Here is a 19,793-nt window from a genome sequence, read left to right as displayed (position 1 = left end):
CAACTGATGTCCACTGTCTGTTGGACTTCTGGGCAGACCTCTTCATGAAGAAGCCCATTTCCACTTCGGGCTTCGTCTGTGACCACCTCCTGCTGCACTTGGAACCTGTAGCTTTTGAGTGCCTGTGGCGGCTGGTCAGCGCTGATGAGGTCGCGGCCGCCTTGCCACCCAGGGGATCAGCAGCGTGCCCGGACAGCCTGACTCCCTCTGAGCTAAGGCTGCTGCTGCACGAAGTTAAGCTTATGAACCTCTTCGTGTTGGCCAGAGTCCTACCAGAGCATCTGCATCCCCCCGTACGTCCCTTCTCCCCAAAACCGCTGCACCAACATCCCCCGCTGACTTTCGCCCCATTACAGTCTGCTCAGTGATGGCATGGACCTATCACAAGGTTCTCGCATCGCGCCTGATGCGTACGTGTGCTGTGGACGAACGTCAGTGGGCATTCATCCCCCGGGATGGGATGATGGAGAACACATTAATCCTGGACACTGATCTCATCGACGCAGTCCGCTCCTGCCACTCTGTCTTTGTGGCGTCGATCGACGTTTCTAAGGCGTTCGATTCGGTGGATCATGCTGCCCTTCGCCCTGTGCTGAGGGCGCATGGCCTGCTGGACTGCTGTATTGAATACGTCGAGTGGTGCTACGAGGGCAGTGCGACGGTGATAGTGGGCAGCGCTGGCGTCAGCGTGTCTGTGCAGCCATCATAGGGAGTCCGTCAGGGCGATCCTCTCTCCCCCCTGTTCAACTTTATGGTGGACTATGTTTTAAGTCAACTCCCCTGCTACATCAGAGCTCGGATTCTTGGTCGCAGAGTAAACGCTGCGGCCTTTGCAGATGACATCCTGTTGTTTGTGTCGACTCTGAGGGACCCGCAGTCCCTCATAGGTGCAGCTGTCGCAGCCCCCACACACCTGGGGCTGCAGATCAACGCCCAGAAGTGTTTCACCCTCGCCTTGGTCACGTCTGGGCGTGAAAAGAATGTGAAGGTTGGCGGCGATGTCACCTTCAAGGCAGGCAACACCACTGTGCCTGCCCTGCGCGTGGGTGAGACTTTCCGGTACCTGGGGCTGCAGTTCTCCACCTCGGGTCGCTGTGTCTTCAACCCCTGACACCACCTGGGGGAACATCTGGATGTCATCTCCCAAGCTCTGGTAAAGCTGCAACAGCGCCTCTACGCTCTCGTCAACGTGCTTCTCCCTGGCCTGTGCCATGGGCTGGCCCTCAGCTGCATCCGGGTGGGTTCCCTGAAGTCAGCGGACATCTCCATCAGGGCCCCTGTCAGGAGACAGTTCCGCCTCCTGGTGGACGCTCCCCTCGGCTACTTCCACGCTCCTGTTGCCCAGGGGCCTCGACATCCCATCATGCCGCTGCATGAGGCCAACACTCCGTCGTTCCCATCTCCTGGCGCTGAAGAAGACAGGGCCAGTCTTTGACAGTGCAGGCCTCGACGAGGTGCAGCGTGAGATCGAGGTGCTGGAGCAGCAAATGATGTGGGAGGGTCACCTCCTGAAATTGTCAACGCTGGTTGGAGAGATGCGAGCCGTGCGCCTGCATATCGCCATCGACAGTGCGGTGCTGTCATCATTCCCTGCACTCTGAGGGCAGCACCAATGGGTCGCCAACAACAGTCGACTACAATCTGGATGTGACTACATCGACGCCCTCCGTGCCTGCATCAACGCATTCCCAACAAGGGCAAGACACAGTCGAGGGCGTGAGGAGGAACACCAGATGTCACGCGGGCTGTCAGGCCATTGAGACTGCCAACCACGTCCTACAGGCTTGCTACAGGACGCACGGGTCCCGAGTCAAACGAAATAACGCCATCGTGCGGTATGTCGCTCATGGGCTCGTGCAGAGGGGTTCAACGTCTCCATGGAGCCCCACCTCCGAACACCTGAGGGACTATGCAAGCCTCACGTGGTGGCGGTAAAAGACGGCATCCCCTGTGTGACAGACGCCCACGTGTTCGGCGACCATCTTCGGCTCGACTGGTGTCACACATAGAAGGCGGCATACTGCAACACGCCTGCCATCCAGCGTGCAATCTCCAACCTGCAACGAGACATCCAGGAGGTGACTGTGTCCACCGCAACGTTGAATTGGAGGGGAATGCGGTCTCTTGCGTCGGCGAGGGACCTCATTAACCTTCCGACCTCGAGAGCTGGCGGACATTAGCACCAGAGTCCTTCACAGCTGCTGCATCAGCTACCATATCTTCGAGCAGATGACGGCGAATAGGCTAATACCATGCGCTGGCGTCGGATAGTGTGCTGGATATTCTTAATCCCCTGACTCCTGGGGACTTTCACAGGAAGAAAGTCGTCTTTATTCTGCCTTCTCTTCTTTATTCATTTGTGTGTTTTTCTTACTTTCAAGTAGTATATACATATATTATTTGGTGTTTCGCCCCGTAAGTCGAGTTATTGAACACCCATGTATACCATATTTACCATTTGTATATAAATGTATTGTTTATTCTTCGGAACAAAGACGGCTTAAATAGCCAAATGCCTCGTCATCTAATTAGTCACGCGCATGAATGGATTAACGAGATTCCCGCTCTCCCTATCAAGATGGTAGATGATGTAGCAGTGTGTTTTCGTCGGGTCGGTATTTGTGTGCGAATTTTTCTATGAAAAATAGGTGGTGCTTATTTTGGAGTGTCTAAAAACAGCATCGAACTGTTTCTCCATTGTAAATCTGTATCTTCCGCGCCGTGTTGCGTCATGAGTGTTGTGAATTATGTGATAACTTCAGTACAGTGAGGTTAACATCTTCCCTCCAATATTGGTGTATATTTGGTGCTTGAAATCAATAGGATGTGAAAATTTAAAGTGTCTCGATCAGTTATGATTGTTCAGATTCACTTCCGATCATTTTCTTCGTCAGTTTTCATCACTCATACTGTGAAACAATTATAACCTACAATTTCGTTTCAAATTCATCAAATTAGCAAATAATTCAGTTAGTGGGTATACTAAAAACGTAATTGCAGTGTTAACCGGTTTGTGATTGAAGTGTGTGCTTCAGTTGGGAATCATCATCAAACTGTGTGTAGATATTGTGGTACATCAATCAAACTACAGATGATACCTGCGCGCAAACATATTATTTTCACTGTGAAAATTGGAAAGGTATCATTATTAAAACAAGGGAAAAAGTCATACAGTAGGTCGTAAAATCAATTATGGACTTTGTGTATATTTCTATTTCTAGTGATATCTAAAAACTGTGGTATTCAGATCGAGCTGAGGTCGTGGTACATAAATCGAACAATGACTGTTATGGAGGGAATGCATTGTATCTCTTGATGTCACATTCCAAAGAAACTGAAGTGTTCCTCCTTGTATCTTTGGCAAGGATAGTACATCTTTGGTTGTTGCAGGAACATAAACATCAAATAATAGGGATCAGTAAGGCACTTAAATATTCTGACGATGTGTCCATCGAATGTTTATTGTAGTCTGTGATCCGAGTGCTACATCTTCATATGATCTTTTTGTCTGCAGCATAGCGACAGTTCAACAGTCAACGCCTCGAAGTGCAAGTAAAGATCTTTCATTATGCATGAACAGTCGAGTAGCTGCATGAGTAATTCTGAGGTATCATAAGTAGAGGAGGATGGTACTGACACTGAACATCAGGATATCTTCGACTTTTTTGAGGATATCACTCAATATGTCTCTAAAGAATTAGGACCTAAAAGAGATCCGCGACAAGTAAATTCAATCTTTCAGACAGAAATTTACAAAATGGGCTTTCTATCAAGCGAAACTTACTGGTCAAATTGAAGAATTGCAGGCAGAAAACAGTAGGCTTCGAGAATAACTAAGTATGTGGGAACTTCCAGTCTTTGCAGGACGGATTGAACAACTAGAAATAGAAAACAAGAAACTAAGAGAAAGTCAAACGGTTCCTCCAGTAACGTAGGCAGCAGTTGCTGCTAGTGAGGGTAAAATATCTAAGAAACAGGCTACTGCAGTGAAAATCAACACAATAACAGCGAAGCAAGTTAATACAGCTTTTGTACCAGCAAATGATAATAGTGATGTCAAGACTGTCAAGGAGAAAATAACAGCACCTATTAATCCTAAGCGACATAGGTTTAGGTTCAGGGCAGTGAGAACCACAAGTAATGTGGTCATTGTCGTGACAGAGTCTCGGGATGACCAAAAGAGATTAATCGAAAAAGTAAATGCCATACCTAACATTCAGTGTGAGCCACCAACGAAAAAGAGGCCATTAGCAATACCACATTATGTGCGTAAGGAGTTAAATGAGACTGACCTTTTGGAAGAGATTTATGAGTTGAATTTGCCTGAGGATATTAGTAGGCAGAATTTTGAGCAAGAGATGAAACCGAGGTTTAGGAGAGGTGCAAAAGACAAACTGGTAGGAAATCACGTTTTTGAAGTAACACCTAGACTGAGAAACGTCCTTCTGGCCAAATCACGTATTTTTGTTGAATTTCGTGCACTGAATCTTCATGATTACTTGGTGGTCCAACGCTGTTTTAAATGCAACGATTTGGGCCACTCATCGAAAATTTGTTTAAATAAACAAACATGTTCACACTGTGGTTCTGAGGGGAGGGACACCTTAAGGCTGAATGTCCCGAGAAAGATCAGAAAGCCGTTAGTATACCCTGTGGGAGAAGGAAGAAAGTATGCAGTATTACGGGAACTGACTGCGCAACCTATCAAATGATGTTCGAACGTATGATTGCACGAACTGATTATGGACAGTGATGTGAAGTCAGGTATCATGAGTGCAACGAACGATTCAATTAGTGAATGCGTTAGAGAGAAGGGGTTAAAGTGCAGTAAGTTAAAGAGAAAGACACCTTCTACGAGAGCAAGGAACTGGCGGAGGGCAATGGAATGGTGAAGACAGATAGGTTTAAATGTACCTATACATGCAAAATCCTCAAATTTGTAACATATGGCTTATCCCCTGAAGACCTGTTGTGTGATTGAAGCACACTATCATGAAAATATAGACTATATAGACAATATGGTTGAAAGTAGGCAAATCCACCCAGAAGTAGGTAAAGAGCTTCGGAGAAACATGTTCTGCTGGGCAATTTTCCAAAGTCAGTTGAAGTTTAGAATTGATGAATTAGAATCGGAAAGTGTTGGTGCATATGATGACGAAGCAGTCCCTGCATCTGAAATCTCTGATGTGGGTGATATGGTGGCATCCAGCGCTGAAATATATGATACTAAAAATTTGCCAAGCAGCTGTAAACCTGTAACATTTGTTAGAAGTGGAACAATAACAGGTTTAGAACCTAGGAATGAAGATACATTACTAAATGAAAGAGTTGAGCAGGTGAAAGAATCAGTAAATTCTGCACATGTTTCTTCCACAGTGTCGAATTTTAGTAAATTGAACCCACTTCAAGTGATACTGGAGCGTGTGTACTTGACAGAGACGATAACAATGTATTAGAAGTGAGAGTTCCTGTTATTAAATGGAAGTTAGACGGTGAAATTAGGATAAATAGTGATAAGGCCACAACTCTACCCAAAGTTGATGTCTTAGCAACGCCTCCAAAAACGTCACAGGAAATATATAGTAATATGGAGCATAACTTAAGGTTAAATAAACATGAGGATACAAACATCTTAAAGGTTGCTCTTCAGTACATTGTAAAAAATGCACATTCTCTAGGAGATGCTTAACATTCCCTACTGCAGAAGATGTCTATAGAATCATTTTAAAAAGCAATCATCTTCCAAAAGATGTGGATAAATTGTGTGATTTAGTGGAGCAGGTTTATAATCAGGGGCTAGAAAAATTTGACTTAGAGCGTCTGTATAAAGACTCTGTAAAAGCGTATGGGCGTGTCTACTTCGATTGGCCTCTGCCAACATCAAAAAGCTACGTTTATACCAGAAAGCCGTAATATGAAAATTATGCAGATAAATGCTATGAGAAGCAAGCTAGTCATGGCTGAGGTGCAGAGGGTAGCCGAGGAGATGAAGGTCGACATGATATGTGTTCAGGAGCCACATACAAGGAATGACAAAATTACTCACTTCGATCCTACTGTAATAGCAGTATCTGGCTCTGGAGTACCTTTATCGGTGATAATAGTTCTAAGCCGATCAATAGTGATCACAAAAGTAGCACAGTTGTGTGATGAACACTGTGTAGTGATTGAGGCCACTGTTGGATTCACTAAGTGGATAATCGCCAACATATACATGCAGTATTCTCACGAAATAGAACCTTATCATGATAAGGTAAAGGCTGCGGTACTATGTGGGCAAAGACATAACTTCATTTTGACTGCAGATGGAAACGATAAGTCTACTGTTTGGCATAGTAATGAAACAGATGAACGAGGTCAAAAATTGTTAGAAGTTATTGCTGAAATGGATCTCTTTGTAGTTAATAAACCTGGACAACCTTGTACCTTTGAAAATAGAGGGAGGGCATCAACAAACATAGATGTGACGATAGTAAATTGAGCTGCTATGTGTAAACTTTGTGAATGGACTGTTCAACAACACTGTACAACTAGCGATCACAATATATTTGCAGATGTTACTTCTCAGAATATAAGTGGGCAAATTGTTGATCCAGAACCAGTTATGAAACTGGATATTAAACGCGCAAATTGGAATAGGATGAGGGAAATAATGGATACAAATCCTTTGGATAACTTCAGGGCACACGCACTAACTGCGCTGCTTCAGGAAGCACAACGAGAAACGATACCAATTAAAAAAGGTAAGGGAGTACAGGAGATGCCGTGGACGCCAGAATTAGAAAACCTGCCTAGAAGAATGAGTGCTGCCAGACGACACTATCAGCGGTCGTTAGGGTATTTGGAAAGACAGAGACGGTTAATTAACTACAGAAAAGTTAAAGAAAGATATAAGAATCGATTGCTTGAGGTTAAAAGAACTTATTGGGAGAGGTATTTACAAACATATATACAACTTAACATGTGGGGACAACCATATAGACTATTAACAGAGAAAGTGAAATCGCCTGTGGTTTTGTCAACCCTAAAAAAGAGTGACGGTAGCGTGACATTAGGGTGGAGGGACTCAGCGGAATACCTGATGAAGACACTCCTACCTGATGACTGCGCAAATGAGGATACGGAAGAGCAAAATGACTTGAGGAGTGCTTTGAGTGAAGAATAACTTAATGACACCTCTGTTATCCCGTTTGCACAAGAGGAAGTTATGAGAGCAGTACATAGATTAAAGAAGGGTAAATCACCTGGCCCTGATGGTATACTTGCAAAGGCTCTACATATGATGGCGACTAAATTTGTATCATTCTTAACTACCTTACTAAACGATACATTACTTTCTGTTAGGGTACCGGAGATTTGGAAAGTTGCTCGAAGTTTTCGGCCCATATGTTTGATAAATACATTGGCGAAAGTTCAGGAGCGTGTTCTGTGCGATAGATTGCAGTCACATAGGGAGCTCTTGGGTTTGAGTCAGTGTCAATTCGGTTTTCGTAAAGGAAAATCTGTGGAAGACGCGATCAATAAAGTGTTAAGTATTGTGGATCAAACTTCCTGGAAGCTTGCCATTGCCATTATGGTAGACACAGCAGGAGCGTTTGACCATTTATGGTGGCCTGCTATGTTTGCCAGATTACAAGAGCTTCGGACTCCGAGATGCCTCTGCAATAGCTTGTTGGATTAATGTAAGGGCCGCACCGTTGAATGGCCAGCAGGAAACCACAATGTAATTAAAAAGATCAAGAAAGGTTGTCCACAAGGGTCAGTATGTGGACCCATATTTTGGGATGTGATGATAGAGCCCCTATTGCAACAAGTAGAAACGGCAGTTGAGGTAGATGGCGTGGTAGCATACGCTGATGATGTACTGTTGGTAGTGTCTGAAGATTTCAGATATAGGATTGAACAGAAAACATGTCGAGTTCTTAACGGATTGCAGCAGTGGTGCACTAGTGCTACCTAACAGTAGCAGCACATAAAACAACGTATTTGTTGTTGAAAGGGAAACTGTCTGTTGCTAGAAATCCAGTAATTAAAGTGAATGGCATCCCAATCCAGCGTAGTACTGTTACCAGATATTTAGGTGTGCAATTAAACGATAGGAGAAATTTTCTCGAGCACATTACAGTTGCAACTCAAAGAGCACAGAATATTATGCATAAAATAGCACGAGTAGGAATCGCACAATATAAATTACTACTGTACACAGTGAGGGCATACCATAACGTGATCTTAGCAGGTATAGTGGAATTTTCTGCAAGTGTATGGGCCCACAAACTACAGTACCGACGTTATAGAATACTTCTTAGAAAGGTGCCAAGAAACGTATTGTTAAGGTTAACTGGGGCATTTGGAACCATTGCTACAGAGGCGTTACTCGTGATTCTTGGAATTTTCCCATTGGACAATATTGTGAAATACCAAGCGGCATGTTACTGGCTGCGAACAGGCGATGGAGAGAGAGTGTACCAGACCACAGGAATAAGAGCAATGCATAAACTGCAACTGAAACAATGGAAATTCGAAGAGTGGCAGTCTGAGTGGAAGTTAATGGAAACTGGCCGTAGGTTGTATCAGTTCTTCCCAAGTATACGGGACAGACACAAAATGAAGCACATCAACCCTAGTAGGGGAATGATTCATTTCATTTCAGCCCATGGCCCATATCCTACATATCTACACAGAATCCAGAAACGACCAACACCTGTATGTGAATGTGGAAGTATTGGCACTCCTGAACATATAATACTCCAATGTCCCATGTATGATGTGAATAGGGCACATTTTAATCATCCTATCAGTGTAGAGGATGCTATCACAGACATCAATCCGTGGATACAAATAGACAAGATAGGAAATAAAATATCTGGAATGGAACTACAAACATATCCGTTAAATCGAAGAACATATAACTTACGTATCAACGGATTATCCAGGAACACACAAGAAGTGATCCCATCACAACAAGATCACACTGAAATGTCTGCTCCTGAAGTGACAGAACCTGTGAGCAATGAAATTGGAAGAAGAAGAACAAGAAGAGGAGCAATAGACATGCAAGGTACAATTCAGCCACAACAACCTGAGCTACCATGCCGGTGCGAACTAACAGAAGATGCCTGTGGATTTCGTAAGAGGATGAGCACGTTTTACTGAACCTGGTATTCTTCAAGACGCCGATTCAAACACTGAGAACGAGAGTGCGGATTCCTACATAACAGTTCAAGATGACTAATTTGAGTATACTGAACAATCACAATGTAATTGGTTTTGTGAAATTGATAATGTAATTACGGACTTTACAAAAATACTGAAACATTGAACATAGAAGTAATGATAAATATATACAGATAGAAACTAGTCTTAGTTTACACATGTCATAAAATCGACCAGACGTGTGCTGACTTTGTCGCGTCCCAAGCGTGGGTATTGCGAGGGATTGGGCGACACGGTTCGTGGATGGGATTTTAGCCGGTTGACCGTAATGAGAGGGAGACTTTTGATCTGGCTAAGATGTAAAAATCCCTGGTTTTCACAAGGCTAGGAAGGTGATGGAAATTAAAGTCGTGATAACTTTAACAAATTGCAGTTTATTCTAACTGAATACAGCTCACCATAACGGCGCGGTGATTGCATTCACAGGAAGGCCAAGTCTAACACAGAGACGGTGACTGACTCCACCGTTCCGACTGCCTACTAGAAGTTCTGCAATGTTTCTTAGCACCCTACGTTAGAGTCCCGCGGCTACGCCCTGACGCGCTCCAGCGCCTATCTCCGGCTGCCTGCCTACAGCCCGTTCCCCAGCCCAAGTCGGCTGCTGCTATCATTCTCTAACTCTTCGCCCTCACCAGACTAGACCCGACACGACCAGGCCTCAGAGCGGCGTGCTCTCGGGTTTTGTTAGCGTTTCCCCTTCGACCCCGCCAGCGCGTGGCCTGACGTATCGTCGAAGGCAACGTGCCCTTATTTGGTATCGTTAAAACATTGTTGTTGCTATTGTTCTTCAGAGGCTGAGTGGAGGGGCAGAGGCGCCTCTCCCTATATGGTCACGCACTGCATCCTGAGCCCTTCATTGGCTCCTCATGACGTAGCGCGGTCCCCACCAAGGGCCCTCTTTCTTTCTCTCTCCACTCCCAGACCTCTCTCTCTAGCCAGGAATGCTTTCTGTTGATATTCTTAATTGAATGCTTATCATGAATCCCTGCACAGACCTTCGTTTGTATCTACTGGTTGTTTACTTTCTTATCAAAGCACCCAGCCGCCCAGCAGTTTGAGTGCCGCCTCGGCTAACCCTTCTGCCACGCCTGGCGTCCGGCGCTACAGTTTTAACTTCTTCCTACGTACTATTCTTAAGGTACTGCAATTAGACTTGGCTTGTTCCTGCGGTTACAACACCTCCCCCGCCAGGGAAATTGGCGTTACTCCTCAGAGTACCGTCAATTGTGATTCTCTCATTTTATTTGATTACATTTTCTTTGTTACATCAACACTTCATATGTTTCTTTATCTTTCGTATACACTTAATTCCATTAAGTTCTTTGTGAGACACAGTCATTTTACACATACATTTATCAAGATACACTTTTCTTCTCTCTCTTTTTTTTTTTTTTCAAATCATTGATACAACACTTATGTATCAAACATACATTTATCAAGGTACACTTTTGTTTTTCCAAGTCATTGATACAATTACAATCAAGGTACATTTTTAAACATTGATACAAAATACCATTTTCATTCAACAAATACATACAGTTTCAAAAAAATGGACAAAACACTAAAATTGATTACACCTTTTCATAAGACACCTCTAATATATTTTACCTTTTGATTTGACTTAACGCCTGTTTCTGAACAGAACTGAATCTTCGTGGTTTTTCCCACATCTTTCGTATATTACTACCTCTTCAGTGTCTTTATTAGCTTGCCTTCTGCTTAAGCTAGTCTCTGGATATTGATTTACTATAGTGTTTCTTATACATAATTTTCCACAACAGTTACTATCGTCAAAGTACTTCCATAAACTTTTGAAGCATTCCTTACAGCATTTACAATTTTTACAACAACATGTTATTACAATAACAATGACTATTGCTATAGCTATGTATGTAGTTACTGAGTAATGGGTAAAGTATCTGGAGTATTTTAGTTCCTCCTCCTGCCTTTCGGCCATCCGCTGGACATCGTCCAACCTTTTCCCAGCGACTTTCAAGTCGTCTAATTGTGTTACTACCTGCTCTAGTGGTAAATCTAACGTTAACATTGAGACATTCTTCTTTTCTTCGTTTACTACACAACAGTCAAATTCTAAATTAATTTGAGGTATTATATCCTTTTTTGTTACGTTACTATGAATTACTCTATCTGTTTGTATGAACACTCTCGTTCCATACCCTTTACATTTGCTATAAAAACTTATCTTTCCTACCCCTTTCATTAATAAATCCTTCGGGGGTTCTTTTCCACATAATACTGTCAGTCCTTCTTCCTTAGGAGCTACATATAGCCATTCGTTACTGTTTAGATGGGTCCAAAGGCTCTGATTCAGTGCGACTATTTTTCGCACACAATCTTCCGGAATTTCTCTTACCGGTTGTAATAACTTGGCTTCGCATTCCTCATGGTCGAATGTCGATAGCAACGCGAATGACTGTCTGCACAGTCTTTTGTTCTTACTCAATTCTTTACATTTTAAATCATCCGCAGAAAGTTTCGCATACTGCCTTTTGGATTCATCTATCAGTAGAAATTCTTTCTCTGGCTGTATGTATATGTACCTCCCTTTCATATTTGGGATCTCCTTTGGTAATGGAAGAACTCTGTACAAATTGAAATTATTATTGTCTATTAAAGGGATATTAATTACGTACCCTAGTATGCTACCGGAAATGAAAACATCTAGATCGATTATTCTTAACAAGAGGTAGCCTGATGACTCCGCGAGAGGAACAGGAAACTTCACGTCCTTTAATTCGTCTCGGATTAAACTTAGATACTTCACAATTTGTACTGGATTAATGATGTGAGGCTGAAGTATTCCTTTTTGAGCATTTACAATGGCGTTTATCATTTGCTCGTACTCTTCTTCGATTTGGCCAAACACTGCCGCTAATTGCAATACTTGTTCCGTTACAGTGGCAAAAGTTGCTACTCGTTTGAAACCCATATCTGTCTCCTTCACGTATTCCTTCATGAACCTCTCTAGTCTCTGCATGCCTGTGCTTAGAATGTGTTTGTTTGATTCTAGTGTATATACTGTTCTGTTTACTCCTGCTAATGTGGCCCTTACCACTGCCACTTGTTCCTTAGTTAACCTCAGCAACCCTTCCGAGTTCTTTTCCATAGCATCTATTCTTTCCTTATAGTATGCTGCGTCTGCTTCGTCCAATGTCCCGAACAGTATCTTACTTACCTGTCCGACGAAGTTGAATACTCCTCTCTTTCTTCTGGTTTCGTGTTTTGTGAGTTGCTGTATGAGTTGCTGTAACCCTGTAACCTTTTCTACGTGATGTGTAACCTGCTGATCTAATACTCTACATTCTATTAATCCAACGTTTAGTTGTTTCAATGTGTCATGGCACCTCTGTACCGCTGCCTTACCGTACCTCTCTGCTTTTTGAAATCTTTCTGTTATTACATCTAAGTTAACATATGTGACTATTCTCCATGTGGTACTGTATATCTCTATTTGTCCTACGTGATCGTAATACAGTCCTGATGAACTTGGTATTGAGGTTACTTTGAATTCGTTCGTTTCGTATCCTGATGCAACGAAGCTGTATGTTGCTACCACTATGATGAGTTGCACCACTTGCCACTTGAGTGCCATGCCTGAAATTTTAAAAGAACTGTTTCAGCCTGTTGGCATGTACTTTTGTTTCCTTATTTCTCTTAACTCTTATGACTACGTTAGGACCTTCCACTTTTAACACTTCAAATGGACCTCTCCATTGCGAATCTAGTTTCCGAGATCTACCACGTCTCACTGATTCGTCGTGTAATAACACCTTGTCCCCTACATTAAATTCTTTTGGAATCTGTTTCAAATCATACTGTCCTTTACTGATTACCTTACTCCTTATAATAGAATCTTTAGCCACTCTATGGGCTTCCTGCATTCTTGCTATTAACTTATTTACATACGAATCATAATCGTAACTTACCTGCGGTGTTTCTTGCTGCAGTACTCCTGGTATGTTAACCTTTCTTCCGTACATTAACTCGAATGGTGTATAACCTGTGCTACTGTGTGGTGTAGTGTTGAACACAAAAATTGCATACGGCACCCATTTGTCCCATGAACTTTGATCTCCTGTTACAAAGTGTCTGAGATATTCTACAATCGTTCTATGGCTCCTTTCTAGAGCACCATTTGACTCAGGGTGGTACGCTGTAGTATTTATACGTTTTACCTTCAACAATTTACATACACTTTTAAACACATCACTCAGAAAATTTGATCCTTGATCTGTTAACAAAACTGATGGAATCCCATACCTTAATACTATATTTTCTACAAATGCTTCTGCTACAGTTTCAGCGTCTTGCTTGTCAATAGGGACTGCTACTGTGAATTTACTCAGATCGTCTTGGAATGTTAGCATGTACTTTTTTCCTGTACTAGATACATCTAGTGGACCCACCATATCCATTGCACATTTTTCAAATACTGTTTCAGCTGTGTCTGTAATTTCTAAAGGCATCCTTGTTTTCATTTGTGTGTTTTTGTTCTTTTGACATGATGGACACTTCCTAATACACTCCTGGAAATGGAAAAAAGAACACATTGACACCGGTGTGTCAGACCCACCATACTTGCTCCGGACACTGCGAGAGGGCTGTACAAGCAATGATCACACGCACGGCACAGCGGACACACCAGGAACCGCGGTGTTGGCCGTCGAATGGCGCTAGCTGCGCAGCATTTGTGCACCGCCGCCGTCAGTGTCAGCCAGTTTGCCGTGGCATACGGAGCTCCATCGCAGTCTTTAACACTGGTAGCATGCCGCGACAGCGTGGACGTGAACCGTATGTGCAGTTGACGGACTTTGAGCGAGGGCGTATAGTGGGCATGCGGGAGGCCGGGTGGACGTACCGCCGAATTGCTCAACACGTGGGGCGTGAGGTCTCCACAGTACATCGATGTTGTCGCCAGTGGTCGGCGGAAGGTGCACGTGCCCGTCGACCTGGGACCGGACCGCAGCGACGCACGGATGCACGCCAAGACCGTAGGATCGTACGCAGTGCCGTAGGGGACCGGACCGCCACTTCCCAGCAAATTAGGGACACTGTTGCTCCTGGGGTATCGGCGAGGACCATTCGCAACCGTCTCCATGAAGCTGGGCTACGGTCCCGCACACCGTTAGGCCGTCTTCCGCTCACGCCCCAACATCGTGCAGCCCGCCTCCAGTGGTGTCGCGACAGGCGTGAATGGAGGGACGAATGGAGACGTGTCGTCTTCAGCGATGAGAGTCGCTTCTGCCTTGGTGCCAATGATGGTCGTATGCGTGTTTGGCGCCGTGCAGGTGAGCGCCACAATCAGGACTGCATACGACCGAGGCACACAGGGCCAACACCCGGCATCATGGTGTGGGGAGCGATCTCCTACACTGGCCGTACACCACTGGTGATCGTCGAGGGGACACTGAATAGTGCACGGTACATCCAAACCGTCATCGAACCCATCGTTCTACCATTCCTAGACCGGCAAGGGAACTTGCTGTTCCAACAGGACAATGCACGTCCGCATGTATCCCGTGCCACCCAACGTGCTCTAGAAGGTGTAAGTCAACTACCCTGGCCAGAAAGATCTCCGGATCTGTCCCCCATTGAGCATGTTTGGGACTGGATGAAGCGTCGTCTCACGCGGTCTGCACGTCCAGCACGAACGCTGGTCCAACTGAGGCGCCAGGTGGAAATGGCATGGCAAGCCGTTCCACAGGACTACATCCAGCATCTCTACGATCGTCTCCATGGGAGAATAGCAGCTTGCATTGCTGCGAAAGGTGGATATACACTGTACTAGTGCCGACATTGTGCACGCTCTGTTGCCTGTGTCTATGTGCCTGTGGTTCTGTCAGTGTGATCATGTGATGTATCTGACCCCAGGAATGTGTCAATAAAGTTTCCCCTTCCTGGGACAATGAATTCACGGTGTTCTTATTTCAATTTCCAGGAGTGTATAATTTTCAATGTCCCGCTTCATTCCGCGCCACTGCTTGTACGCTTTTATCCTCTCGAATGTCCTATGCATTCCCTGGTGCCCTCCCAAGGGATTATCGTGCATCTCCTTTAATATACTTTCCTTTTCTTCGGGGCTAATTTCCTCATTACTATTTGTCTTCTGGTCTATTTCACCTGACACTTGCGCTTGCCGCACGTTTAAGGAACTCTGTTCCGCCTTAGCTTGTGCTACGGAGGTTCTTTCTGCCTCCACATTTCGCTTTGAACTTATCTCTTCCTTTCCTTCCTGCCTTATTCGGCTTAACGCGTCCGCATTACTGTTTAGCCTTCCTGGCTTATATACTACCTCGTAGTCGTACTCTTCGAGCTTCAGTCTCCACTTTAGGAGCCTCGAACTCGGATCCTTCACACTAAATATCCATGTTAGTGGCTTATGGTCTGTCACCACTGTGAATTTTCGCCCATACACGTATGGTCTAAACTGTTTTACCACGTACACTATAGCCAACAACTCTTTTTCCGTTGTACTATAGTTGAGTTCTGCTTTGTTCAGTGCTCTGGATGCATATGCAATCGGCAAGTCTTCGCCAATCTTTTTCCCTTGTGATAACACGGCTCCCAACGCTGCGTTACTCGCATCCGTTGTGATTATAAACGGTTTCGTAAAATCAGGATACTGAAGTAACGGAGGATTCACTAATTTCTCTTTCAGTTCCTCGAACGCATTCTTCTGTCGTTCTCCCCATTGGTATTCCACTCCTTTCTTTAAGAGTTCATGGAGAGGTTTCGCAATTTTGCTGAAATTTGCAATGAAACGTCGATAGTACCCTATCAATCCTAGAAACCCTTTTAGTTCTTTTGTTGTTCTCGGCTGTGGGAAGAACTTCACCTTCTCCACCTTTGCCACATCCGGTGATATTCCCTTGTCCGTGGTACAATGACCTAGGAAGATTACCTCCTTCCTCAGAAATTCACACTTGTCCGGTTGCAACTTCAAATTATGCTCTCACAACCTGTCAAATATTTCCCGGAGTTTTTCGTTATGCTCCTGCAGGTTTTTCCCATAACATACTATGTCGTCCAAATAGACAAAACATTTAACACCTTGTAAACCTGCCAATACTGTGTTCATCAGTCTCTGGAAACATCCTGGGGCTCCTTTCAGTCCCATCGGCATTCTTTTGTATTCGTAATGTTGATAGTTTGAGCTGAATGCCGTTTTCTCTCTGTCCTTCTCGTCCGTCAATATTTGATGGTACCCGCTTGCAAGGTCAAGCGTCGAGAAGTACTTGGCTTCCCCTAATTGATCCAGGATATCGGAGATATTCGGCAGTGGAAATGCATCGCCTACCGTGATGTCATTTAATTGTCGGTAGTCCACTACTATTCTCCATTTCTGCTTGCCACTTGCATCCAACTTCTTTGGAACTAACAGTAACGGTGCGTTCCATGCGCTCTTGCTTTCGACAATTATGTCATCCTTCAGCATTTGTTCTATTTGCTCTTTTAGCACTTCCTTTTGCGCTTCAGGGATCCTGTACGGTCTAGCGTTCACTACCTTCCCCGCGTGTTCCGGCGCAATCGGTATTCTATGTTTCACTGCAGAAGTATAGGACAGTTTGTCCCCCGGTAGATGAAATACATCTCTGTACTCCGTGCAGACCTCTGCTAGAGCGCTCTTTTCTGCGACATTCAAATGATCCATTCTGAGTTGCCTTCGCAACACACTAGCACGACTTTCCGTCTTACCTACTGCTTCAGTGCTACATTTTACTTCGCGTACTTTCGCTATTCTTTCTAACTCTTCCGTTACTAATCTGACATTTCCTAGTCGAACTCTGTCCTCTGACACGTTTAATGCACTTACTATGCATTTCCCATTTCACACTTTTACTAAGGACTCTGGTACATGCACCCCTCGTGCAATCTCCTGCCTCGGTATGATCATTTCTCTTTCGATTCCCCGTGGTACCTTTCCGTCCACTTTCAACAACATTATTCTTTCTTCCCGGGGCCCTATCTCCCCTCCTATTTCTGAATCTGCTTCTATGTCTTGTCCCTGTGGTTCTTCCTCTACTACTAAGGGTATATCTCGCCCTTTTAGTCTTATTATTTTACCTGCATAGTCCAGTTTAGCTCTATGCTGTGTTAAGAAATTTCTTCCTATCAATCCGTCGTACGGAATGTCTAAACCTCTACCGTACACGTGAAATTTCTGTCTCACCTTTTCAGATCCGTCTATACTTAAGTTTATTTGTACCGTGCCTATTGTGCTAACGGCTTCACTCGTTACATCTTTTAACCGAAGCTTTTCTGTTTCATTGATTCCCAGCCTACTCTTTACCGGAATGCTCGTCCTCTTTAACAAACACAATTGTACTCCTGTGTCTATTAGCAACTTTAAATACTTCTTTAGTTCTACGCAGTACAACATTACCACGTCGTTTTCTGTTGCACAGTCGATTACCCTCACTGTGGGTTTACCTATCGCAACAAGGCCCGACTGCGCGCCCTTGCCGCCTCTTAGTTTCCCTGTACCACCTTTCCTGTTTTGCTCGATACTGGCACCCTGCCTTTTCTCCAGGCGTGCCAGGGCCCTTCGTGGCAATCCTTTGCGTAGTGGCCCTGCCGCTTACACTTAAAGCACGCAACATCTTTTACTCTTGTGCACGGAACTCCGCAGTTCCCTGGTAAATTACACTGTGGACATCTCCACTCTCGTAACCCTCCATCGGTTTCTCTGTGATTCCCTCTGAATTCCCTTACATCTATCGGGTGAACTTTCCTTAACCGCACCCTGCATTCCATGTCTGTGTGTCCCGGCTTGTCACACCCATAGCAAAAGTTTGTAAATTCTCTACCCGTCATGGCTCGTATTCTATGCTCTGGCCTGCTTTTCCTACACTTGCTCGCTATGTGACCTCTCAGCCCACAATTGAAACATTTTAACTCTTTACTTTCTCTCACGTTTTTTACAGCTTCTTTATTTCTAGTGTACGTTACCCTCGGGGCTAGTCCCCGCTCTTTCATGGACAATATCGCACTCTCTTCCTGCAGTGCCAACTCCACTGCTGCTGCCAACGTAATTTCATCGCCTCTGCTTCTCACTATTGTTTGTATTCTGTCATTACTTAAACCCTGTATAAAGCACGCTCTTCCTAAGGAATCAACTTGTTCTATTGCACCTCTCAAGTTTTCTCTGGCCATAACTCTGTTTACCGCTTCTCGAAAGTCTCTCTGCATTTCATCAATTCTGCTTGCCCACATTGCTATCGGTTCCCCTTGTCCCTGTCTGGCTTGGAAAATTTTACATGCGTAGTAGTCTATAGTACGCTTACTGGCATAATTTTCCTCTAAAACGCGTTTCACCTCTTGCCACGTACCTGTGCGTTCACGCACCTGCAATCTCGACCTGGCCTCACCGGTTATCTTTGCTTTAACGAACTTCAATAACGTTTCGTGTTCCTCAGGCTTTACTAATTCAAAAGCTGCATATACATTTTCGATAAATTCTCTTACATCCTTCTTGTTCCCTTCGAACACTTTCGGCACAATACATAGGGCCTCCTTTACTGACATCTTACCACTAGTGGAGGATGACGCAACCTCATTAGTTAGGGGCATCTTAACTAAGTTAACACTTTACACAACAAAATACAATATTCTTAATACAGTTTTACAATTACCGCTTCTCCTGTGGTGCGCCGTCTGCTCTGTTGATCCTCGTCGTCCTGCGCTGCTTCGCGCTCTCGTTGTGCCCGCGCTGTCCCGCGCTGCTCCGCGCTCTCTTTGTGCCCGCGCTGTTCCGCGCTGTCTCTGCGCTCGCGCTGTCCCGCGCTGCTGCGATGCGCCGGCCGCCGCTCTGCTGGGCTGTGCCGACCCCGTCGCTCTCCTCGGTTGCCGCTGCTACGGCTGCTGCCGCTTCTGCTGCTGCTCGGCCCGGACCCCCGGACTCGAACGCTGGCTGCTCAGGCACCTCTGTGCCTCGTCGCTCCGCGTCGCGCTGCCGCTGTCCTGCGTCGAACTGCACCCGCGAGGACTACCTTTCAGGACTCTGACGTACTGGTGCTACTAATGCTGAAAGTTGCGAGTCGCTACAACTTCCTGCCAATTGCCACAGTCGCTGTAGCAAAATCTAATGTCTCCTGGAGGTAGGAGCCTATGCGCCTTTATGATAACACCCCACACCTGGCACCAAAAAGTTTTTATTTATGTCGCGTCCCAAGCGTGGGTATTACGAGTGATTGGGCGACACGATTCGTGGATGGGATTTTAGCCGGTTGACCGTAATGAGAGGGAGACTTTTGATCTGGCTAAGATGTAAAAATCCCTGGTTTTCACAAGGCTAGGAAGGTGATGGAAATTAAAGTCGTGATAACTTTAACAAATTGCAGTTTATTCTAACTGAATACAGCTCACCATAACGGCGCGGTGATTGCATTCACAGGAAGGCCAAGTCTAACACAGAGACGGTGACTGACTCCACCGTTCCGACTGCCTACTAGAAGTTCTGCAATGTTTCTTAGCACCCTACGTTAGAGTCCCGCGGCTACGCCCTGACGCGCTCCAGCGCCTATCTCCGGCTGCCTGCCTACAGCCCGTTCCCCAGCCCA

The 19,793-nt window shown here is 44.9% G+C and overlaps 1 protein-coding gene across 1 annotated transcript in view; it reads right to left on the bottom strand.

Annotated features, from left to right (window-relative positions):
* Window positions 1-18,759, bottom strand: part of LOC126474502 (uncharacterized) — a 43,960-nt gene extending 25,201 nt beyond the window's left edge. The window contains exon 1 of the mRNA XM_050101972.1: window positions 18,138-18,759. Coding sequence (XP_049957929.1) covers window positions 18,138-18,759 — 622 coding nt within the window. The remainder of the gene's footprint in view (window positions 1-18,137) is intronic.
* Between the last annotated feature and the right edge of the window lie 1,034 nt (window positions 18,760-19,793).

Source organism: Schistocerca serialis, chromosome 4 (assembly GCF_023864345.2).
Source record: "Schistocerca serialis cubense isolate TAMUIC-IGC-003099 chromosome 4, iqSchSeri2.2, whole genome shotgun sequence".
NCBI lineage: Eukaryota > Metazoa > Arthropoda > Insecta > Orthoptera > Acrididae > Schistocerca > Schistocerca serialis.
Note: the sequence above shows the minus strand (reverse complement) of the source record. Positions and strands in the feature narration are given on the sequence as shown.